The 9,309-nt window shown below is 31.1% G+C and overlaps 1 protein-coding gene across 2 annotated transcripts; it reads right to left on the bottom strand.

Annotated features, from left to right (window-relative positions):
* Positions 1–4,502: 4,502 nt before the first annotated feature.
* Positions 4,503–8,403, bottom strand: LOC119830785. 2 transcript variants are annotated; one of them, XM_038353929.1, is made up of 5 exons: positions 7,894–8,402; positions 7,698–7,813; positions 6,965–7,477; positions 5,267–5,527; positions 5,052–5,186 (listed from the first exon to the last, which is right to left on the bottom strand). In XM_038353929.1, exons 1-4 carry the CDS (start codon positions 8,171–8,173, stop codon positions 5,288–5,290), a joined length of 1,149 nt encoding a protein of 382 aa, XP_038209857.1. In that variant the 5' UTR covers positions 8,174–8,402; the 3' UTR covers positions 5,052–5,186; positions 5,267–5,287. The 2 variants fall into 2 exon arrangements, with proteins under 2 accessions (XP_038209866.1, XP_038209857.1); XM_038353938.1 differs by lacking the exon at positions 5,267–5,527 and having other exon boundaries at positions 4,503–5,186; positions 7,894–8,403.
* Between the last annotated feature and the right edge of the window lie 906 nt (positions 8,404–9,309).

Genomic DNA, 9,309 nt, shown 5'->3' with positions numbered 1-9,309 from the left:
TTAGCAAAGATTTTTACAAGCACATAGTTTGTTCTCGCCGCAACTTTCGCATGAGCGGCATTGATTATGTTAAGAATGAGTTATTATTTTTTATGCGTGCTGATTTATGATGTGGCATCACAGGAAAGCATATTCTTGATGGAGGCGCGGGAATCGCAACGAGAGATAATGCAGTTGGCTGCATTGGATGCTCTTCCCGCTTCTGAAACTTCAAGTTCCATTCAGACTCCCTGTGAGTCGGGAGTCCGGCCCTATCTGAACCTAGCCGTGCGCCACAAATTATCCGAACGCTCCACCGTCACGTCTCTGGAATCCCTCGCTTCCTCTATTGACATTCGCGACGATCTCACAGACCGCAGCCTTAAGCGGAACCACGATATAATAATGACCATAGACAAAGAGTCACAAGTAAAGGAACAGCGCAACTCTTTCTTGGGACTCTTTCCGGCGGGAGATTCCAAAGGCTCGCCTAAAAAACTACGTAAAGATACTTGAATTTATTAAACACAAGGACTCTTTTGTACAGTTTTGCCAAATATATTTTAGTACAAGTTTTATGGCTCAACTTTTTTGTCCATTCTCGCACCATATATTCATATTATTATTTTTGTAACTATATTTGTCACTTCTTATCATTCATGTGCTATCTCAGGTGATATAGCTAGAATTTTATTTTCATACAATTTACATAATGCTGCCAAAACACGTGACTCTTACGGAGATGTTATAATCATATTTAATCATAAGCTGGTTTGTAAAATTATAAAAAAATAGTGTATATTGATAGGGTAATAAACGAATTTATAGCAATTTTATTTAGTTATGTTGATACGATATTAAATATATAACTGTGATATAAAATTATTATGATTTCCTTAATGTTCTTGTTACCACTTTAAATTTTAAGTTTCTCCGTCTTGTAATTATGTTACACCAATAAAACTTACCAACGACATAGTAGTTTTTGTTCACTTACGTGTTGTTCACTTTTGATTGCAATTTAACATGTCTGTACGAAAGGATGCAACGGATCAGTCCCGACCACAATAAGGTACTATTACATCATTTACTTCTTAGAAACGGAAGTTCTTCTCAATGATTATTAGTCAATGTTATTATTATCTATTAGTTGTAAGGCTTGTCATTAACTAATCAAACCCAATTTTGCGGCCTGGCGTTTTATTGAGAAACGACCTTTCCAAAATAAAAATATAGGTAAATAGATGTTCTCAGCTTAGATAAAGATTAAAAAATAAGTTAAAATTTGTAATTTGACACCGAAATTTCGTTTTTAAACTTGGATTTCTTAAAAACAATGACTACGCATTTAAAAAAAATTGAATGTTATTATAAGTAGTGTTAAAATCATATTTGTTACAAACCGTATTGATTACACACGATTATTATACATGATTTTTAAGCTTCTAAAACACTTCTTTAAAGGCCAGCAAACCTAATTTAGGCATATGGGCGACCCTGATCACTTATGGTGACGAGTGAGCTTACTGCTAAGTTGCCTCTTCTAACAAAAAAAGAAAAAAAAACTAAGTACATCTATTTAATTAATTCGACCACAATTCACAATATAATTACATTCGAGCTAATTTTCGAATAAAAATATTTTCAGTCGTTTGGAGTCGGCTAAAGCTAAATATAATAAATAGTTCAAATGCAATCTAATACCATACCATGATTTTTTTATGTGTATATCGCGGGATGTATATACTCTCGATGTGAGGGCGTTAAATTGTGAAATGGGCATTCGATTTGATGATGGGTTAGCTAAGGTTCGGCATCATTCAAAAACCGCCTAGAGGTGCTCGGGTTCCGTCGAGTGACAACCTGCACCCGACGGATGTATGGAAAATTTGTGACCTAATATATAATTGCAATATAATCGCATTATAGTCAATTATAGGCATTAACGGCAATATATATTATGTTACAGGTCACAATTTTCCGACAGTTTGCAATCTCGCGAGTTAGTACACTCATACTTTATACACTCTTGCAGTAACATGTATACGTTTCATGTATATGTATAGTGTTTAAATAAATTTTAAATCAATTTGATGAGCTTTTCCTTTAGTAGTAGAAGAACGACACTTATTTAATTAATTGATTCCTTGATTTTGCCCCACTTATTTAATTGATTCCTTAATTTTGCCCATCGATATATAAAAATATTTCCACATTGCGGCCCTTGCTTGCTAAATCGTAGCATAACCAGGGATTATCCATATAATACAAAACAAAGTATGTATCGACAAACGAAGGAAGAAGGCAGTATATGGAACGAATTAAGTATAAACTTATAAAATATTTTAAATCAGTGTTCTATTTTTATAAGTAAATTATGTCATTCTAATTAGGATGTATTACTTTGTGATTTTCACTCCATTTTTTCTACGTATTGACAGTTTTCTTAAGTTTCTGTTATACTTTAGCCGACGAGAAATTTACCTGTATGTGTAAACGAGAATTAACGTGTATTAAGTGATAAAGAAATTTGCTGTTCATTTCGTGTACTTATTGTTCTGTGATTTCGTTTCCAATCAGCTCATGTTGTCATTGAAATACTATATATAATGTAATTGATTAAATTTGCGGGAATAAGTTCTTCCAGAACGAATTTTTATGAATACACAATGAATAACCTACGAATAACGTTTTTGTTTTTTATTTTTCCTTATCCGTTTATCCTTACAATTTTAAGCATGTAATGAAAGGAACTTCTGTTATTACTTATACATAATTATTTTTAACAAAAATTGTCAGAACTTCTCCACTTTTACGCTTAGCAACAACACATTTCACAAAGTCGACAAGTCGACAGATACTAGTCAAATTGGTCTGTTGATGATTTAATAAAGTACTTCAAAAATTAAATTGAGGCTAAAAATAATCCTTTTTGTGATAAGAGTTTTGACATTTTGTAATGTTTTTATCACTCCCAAGCCGATATTGATGAAACTAAAAGATCGATAGGCTTAGATTATTAAATAAAATGTGAGGTGATATATATAAATTTAAGCATGTGATCGGTAACAGATTTTGTTTATACGTGGTGGAATGAAATATTTTTAACAAGAAACAGACTAATATTATGATTTCACGCCATGGTGTGAAATTGTTATTTTGACTGTTTGCCTTGACTTTGCCAGAAGGAAGAGCAGTCTCTCTATCTCGGCGATACTAGTTGAAAACATTAAACTTTAACTAGTAGAAAATAGTTGAAAATATAGGCTACATAGGCAAACTCAACTTCGTTTTGTAATTTTTTGTAAGTTAATGACCTCGGATGAAACTGCAGAGCACACCCCCTATTAATTTGATAGAATACATCAAGGTGCTAATGAAAAACCATTTTCAAAAAAAAATTTAATAGCTTATATATAATTAAGTACGTTGTAAAAAAAATATACATTGTGATTATATAAGTAATTATGTTCAGTTACGGAATAAGGGACGGAATGTATTTTTACATCACACTTAGTTGCACTAACAATGTTTACTTCACAGTATACAAGAGCTATATATTCTAGACATGCAAATATAAGGTTTGTATAAAAATTTAAAATAGGTACCTAAATAATATATAAACATATATCTATGATTCATAAAAATTGATAAAACATAATAAATTAATGTGTAAAAAATAAATCCACAAAATATACATATAAGTTTGGAATTTATAAAAAGCAATAATTATTAAATACTTCGTATATTTTAATTGAAGGCATTACTGAGGATTATGACGGACATTTTATAATTTGCACTGAATAATATTTAAATGAGATATTAAACGATTTTAACAATAAGTTCATCAAAATAATTGATTAGTAAATGATATTGATTCTAACACTTAAATTTTTGTAGTTGTTTTCAACTGTTATACAATAGCTATTGATGTATACAAAATAATGGTATAGAATCTAAAATGACAATTCTGGAAAAATAATATGATTTGCTCTAAGGGCAATAAGTATGTAAATAAAATTTAGAAAACGGTTCAATAAAGAATACACTTTAAAGCTTTTAAAAATAGTGGAATAATCGATTGTAGTGACTAAATAATAAATTTTTATATTATTATATACCTCTTTAAATTGGACGGAGAATTATTTATATTTTATTTGTGCACTTAATTACAACCAATATAATACTTGTAAGAACCATATGTTATGTACATGTTAACAACGTATATTTTCAAATAAAGTATACAATAAGAAAATTAAAGTGTGCGCAAAATCATTTTACTTACGGGTACCTAATTGTAAAAGTAGAATCAACAAATGTCTTATATTGGATATAACAATTATTGCATCTTAATATTAATTGACTCATTGATATGCAATTAATATAGTTATATCTTAATTATTATTTGTTTCATATATAATTTGTCTTAATATATTATTAATATGCATAACCATTAATGTAAAATACAAAAATATACGAATATTAAATCTAATACAATGTAAATTATATTATTTTGTTTTTCCGAAATAAAATTGTTAAGGTTTTCAATTTGATATATATAAATACCCATATAAATAAATGGGTGAATATATAGTACATGATTATACGTTTTAAGTACATAAATCTATGGCCACTAATTGTTTACTAACTATTCTATACCAAAACAAAGATTATTTGTTTATTTTAACAAAATATAAACATAAATACATTTGATGGTCCCTGAACGGTTAGATATAAAATATCCATTAGTATAGCTTATTGCATAGATAAATACTTAATAATTTGAATGGAGTAAAAAGTTAAAGAAACAGTAGTATAAAATTATTAATACATATTTAATATTTATAGACATCTTTGTCGTTTAGCAATTATTTTTATATTTTACAGATGTTAAAGGGTCAATCGTAATTAATAAAGTGAAAAATTACATGTACAATAAAATACTTGTTTGTACGGGGACGGAGTATGGACACAGATAAAAAGTGTCTATCATCTTAATACACTTGAATACTTTGATTAGGTAAAGAGAAGTACTTGGCTAATCCAACGGGAGGTTTTGTTTTAAGGTGCTCTTCTATAAATTGACACGGACATATGTACTTTTCGCCATGCCGACCGGGAACAATACTACTCAGGTTCAATCGGTGTTTCACGGCATACGCTCCCCAGCGCGCGACGTACCGCAAATACAGAAGAGCACCTCTGTCCTGTAAAGACATTTAAAATTATTTAAATTGCAAAATATTGGCAGGTAGAAAGTACGGAAAATATATGAATCGTGACTTGCCAAACGAACAAAACGGTTCAATCAATCCAGACCGCGCCGCCTGAGCCAATCGTTGCATGTTGAACAACAGGCGCGCGTGTCTTTGGGCTCTTTGTTGCGTAAGATCTCTTCAACGTATTGGCACGGGCAGAGCGCGTGCGCCAAGTGGCGCGGCGCCGCGGGGTTGCCGCCCTCCTCGTCCAGCGTCCAGTCGAGCCGTCGACGCAAAAAGTCTTTGCCCCAACGTTGGAGGTAACGAAGGAACACTTGCTCTGCCATATCCTGCACATTTTATTTACCTCACTCACCCATATACTACACACACCGACTAGCTATGTGTATGGTAGTGACATACGTGCGTTTTAGCCAGATGACAGTGCTAATGTGCATAAGTATGAGACATGCATTTGAATTACTCTTACTTACATACCTACGCCTATTCAACCAAGTTATTCATTGTAGATAGCATATAAAAATAAAGTAAATGTTAATGTAATACGCATAAAAACAAGCTTTAAACAACATGGCTGTTTATGGTCCATGTGGAAAAAATAATGGTGAAGTCTTATGGCGGATTTATCAGCAATCTCCTAGTTCAAATGGCTAATATGTGTAAATAATGAAAGTAGGCAGATTTCAAAAATAATTTATTGATTAATATGATATGTAAATTATGAACTAGAGATAGAAATATAGTTTTGTGGTGAACATATGGCCTAAATTTGTCCAAGCAATCGACTATAATATTTTAGAAAACGGTCACTAGTTACCCTACAGGGTAAAAAGAAATACGGGCTTGGATGAAACAAAAGATTGAATAGAAAATTGAAATACATAAATGTGTACAAACTTCAAAATTCACAATTGGGAAAAAATATCGCGCCTCCCTAAAACACCGTTTTTGCTAGAATTATAATTTCTCTCTATTTTATTGATAGTAATGAGTATCAAATAAACATGAAAAAAGTCAGTTTCAATGTCTAACCCATTTTAGTAGTATTAGAAACTATAGTTACTTTAACAAAGTAAATATCTAAATTGTTGAAATAGACTACCTGCTAAAACAAATTAAACATTTTTACAATACTTAATCGATCCACTGTACATGTTAAGTACATATGTGCTCAAGAAAATCATCTTTGGAACATTGCATATTATGAAATTTATTAGCAATTTAATTAAGTTGATAATAAATTGAATAGAATGAAAAATACCAAGTTGTTTAGTTACATTACAAGACATTGGTTAGTGAGATAATAGCTTTAATTCCTGCATCCCTACAGGATTCTATTTTTCCGGATTTTGTAGGTATATGGAAAGCGGAAAAGGGCCAGTGTAAATATGAAAAACCTAGTTAATTTTTAGTCTATTTAAATTTGTCAAAGTAAGAAATATTATTTACATTATTTCCTGAAAACATTCATTCATTCATATCCTTTGTTAGCATTAAAAAACAACCAATAACCACATAACCCACAAACATTGTATTAAGTCATAATGTGCAATCCTTCACCACCTCCACAATGAAAATACCAATTATATAAACAATAAAAATTAATGAAGATTCTCATACCCAAAATATTTTAAAGTATATAAGATATAGTTTGTCTTCAATGCCATTATGTTGTAATTTTTAGTGAAAGTTAATAGAATAGGAAAAAAAATATGTAGGTTAAAAAAAAAATTGTTAGGCCAAGTAGAAAACAATAGATTGTTTACCTGTTTCCTTGATAATCGGGTGGTCTGACTTCCTCGTATCACAATGTCATTTGCTTGTACATCTAACTTCTGTTCCCAGCCTTTCATGATTGTTTTTCCCTCTTCACTCTCAATAAATTGTTGTAAATGTGTTATACAAGGTGTTGAATCAAAATACAGAAAACAAAGGTGGACCTTGTGACATGAGATTTTGCCCCTGTCATCTAGAGCTAGCAGCAACTTGTGTTTTACCAACAACTTATTTACACTCGCCAAACATTGCTCCAGTCCTTTTGACAATCTTAACTTGATCCACATGCATAGGAAAATTGCTAATGCATTAAATATCAACCACAAAACACCAAGTGAAAACAATGTCAATCCTGTTAATCCAGAGAATAAAAGTGTGAGCAGGACCATAAAGGCTATGGTGATCCAACAAACAAGAACTCTCTTATAGCAAATGTTGTACAATGTAAACCGTGCATCATTCACAAGCAACTCCATTGCATGAACATATTCTTCAACTGTGAGCTGAAAAAAGTAATGAAATGTCAACATAATGGTTACAATTATTTGGGTTCATGGTTACTGTCTATACAACCAAGAATCAAAATTAACGATTTGCTTCCTTTTCTTTACACAGGGAAGGATTGGCTATGATCTTTTCTTATAAGAATAAATAATAACAACTGAAAAGCATGATTTATGAAACAGTAGTAGTACTAGTAGGTCTTTATTGAATGTTACTTACTGTTAAACCTTGAGCCATTAATTCTTCAGGTACCAGTTCTGGTTTAAATTGAGCTGCAGTTATCCATGGTAACTTAGTGTTGACTGGTAATAATGTAACAATGATGTCTCCGTTTGCTAAAATTTTATAATACTGAGATATTAGAAACTATCATTTTAAAGTCCCTTCATATCTTAAAGAAACAAACTGAACTTACTAAATCCCTGGCGTATATTATTAAAATCAACATTCTTCAGAACAGCACTTGGTGTTGGTTCTAAATGTTTGTCATTACGCTCCAAGTTAACATGAACTGTTTCAGTTTTCAAAACTGCGGGCAATTCTGTATTCAAAGACGATGCAGCTTCTGGGAGTCTTTCTGAACTAATGATTGTGTTTTGAGAAGATATTTCAACTTGTGATGTATCATCATCGAATTTTACCCATTCTTTCTTCCTTTCTTGGGTTACATTTCCATTTACTTCTGTCGTTTCCATTTTCAATCACTGTATAAAGTTCCCTGTTTAATTTACCTATTTTATCCAAATAATATATTTATCCAACTGATTTCATAAATTACACCATGTATGCTTAAAGTGCATGTTAAATAGATATACAACAAATTTTGAAATGTTTTGAATTTTTTAAACAGATATACTTCAAAGTTAATTATATAGAAATTTTTTGAAACGTCAATCCAATCGTCATCGCTATTCTCCTTGACGGGTGTCACGAGTCACGAAATTAAAGTCAAAGACAATAAATACAGTGGCATTAAGTAATAAATTTGCCATGAAAGAGATCCAGGCGAAGGTAAGAAATATCAAGTATGACTTAATTCGACATGTAGACCATATTGTAAAAGCTATATATTAAATATTTATATACATTAATAGCTATATATTAATTAAAATCAGTCAGAGCTGTCAGCTGCCCCCCGGGCCCTACAACTAGTCTTGCTTAAAATAAATGAAAAATCATATCCATACTTAACACAAACAATTAAGCATTCTTTTTTATAGCCCTATTCATATAAATTTTCCCCAAGTCAGGTCAAGTCAATCATGTCAGGAATGCATTTTTTCCTGTGCTAGTTAAGATTAATAAAAAAAAATGTACAAAAATTGTGTAATTACTGACATTACTGTAAATGTGATAGACGACAGTAATAGACTTTCATATGTATCAGGAGAAATGTAGCCCAAAAACCTTAAGTATTTAATTAACTGTATGAATGACATCATCACATCAAATTTCATTACAATTTATTTTCTATCCTAATTTTCACAGGAGGGTTTTTAATGCCACCGTTTGTGCGCTTATTTAAGGTTGCGACTTTGTATTTGAATCGTGCGCTCTGAATTTAATTGTTTTGTAGTGTAGAATTGATGGTGGGTACTTATTCTGCGGTAATGCGTAGTTTTTATGAAACCAAATGTAAGCAAAGTAAATTTAAATTGGATTTAACTTGTATTTTATGGTGTTTACAGTAAAAAATAAATAATACACATCGCAACAGTGTTTTTATTTTCAAAAGTCTATCTTACTATTTTGGTCACAACATATATTCATTAAAAACCTGCGTATGAATGGAAATTGAACTGTAAGAATACGACAAAAACACACCCAATTT

Source organism: Zerene cesonia, chromosome 1 (assembly GCF_012273895.1).
Source record: "Zerene cesonia ecotype Mississippi chromosome 1, Zerene_cesonia_1.1, whole genome shotgun sequence".
Lineage (NCBI taxonomy): Eukaryota > Metazoa > Arthropoda > Insecta > Lepidoptera > Pieridae > Zerene > Zerene cesonia.
The sequence above is the reverse complement of the archived record's forward strand: the minus strand, read 5'-3'. Positions and strand labels throughout refer to the sequence as shown.

Excerpts from the sequence above, each read along its gene's own strand:
- LOC119830785 (XM_038353929.1), bottom strand. The coding sequence starts at position 8,173 with ATGGAAACGACAGAAGTAAATGGAAATGTAACCCAAGAAAGGAAGAAA. Across the intron at positions 7,814-7,893 it reads TAATATACGCCAGGGATTTA|CAAACGGAGACATCATTGTT; the intron begins GTAAGTTCAGTT and ends ATAAAATTTTAG. Across the intron at positions 7,478-7,697 it reads TAATGGCTCAAGGTTTAACA|CTCACAGTTGAAGAATATGT; the intron begins GTAAGTAACATT and ends TACTTTTTTCAG.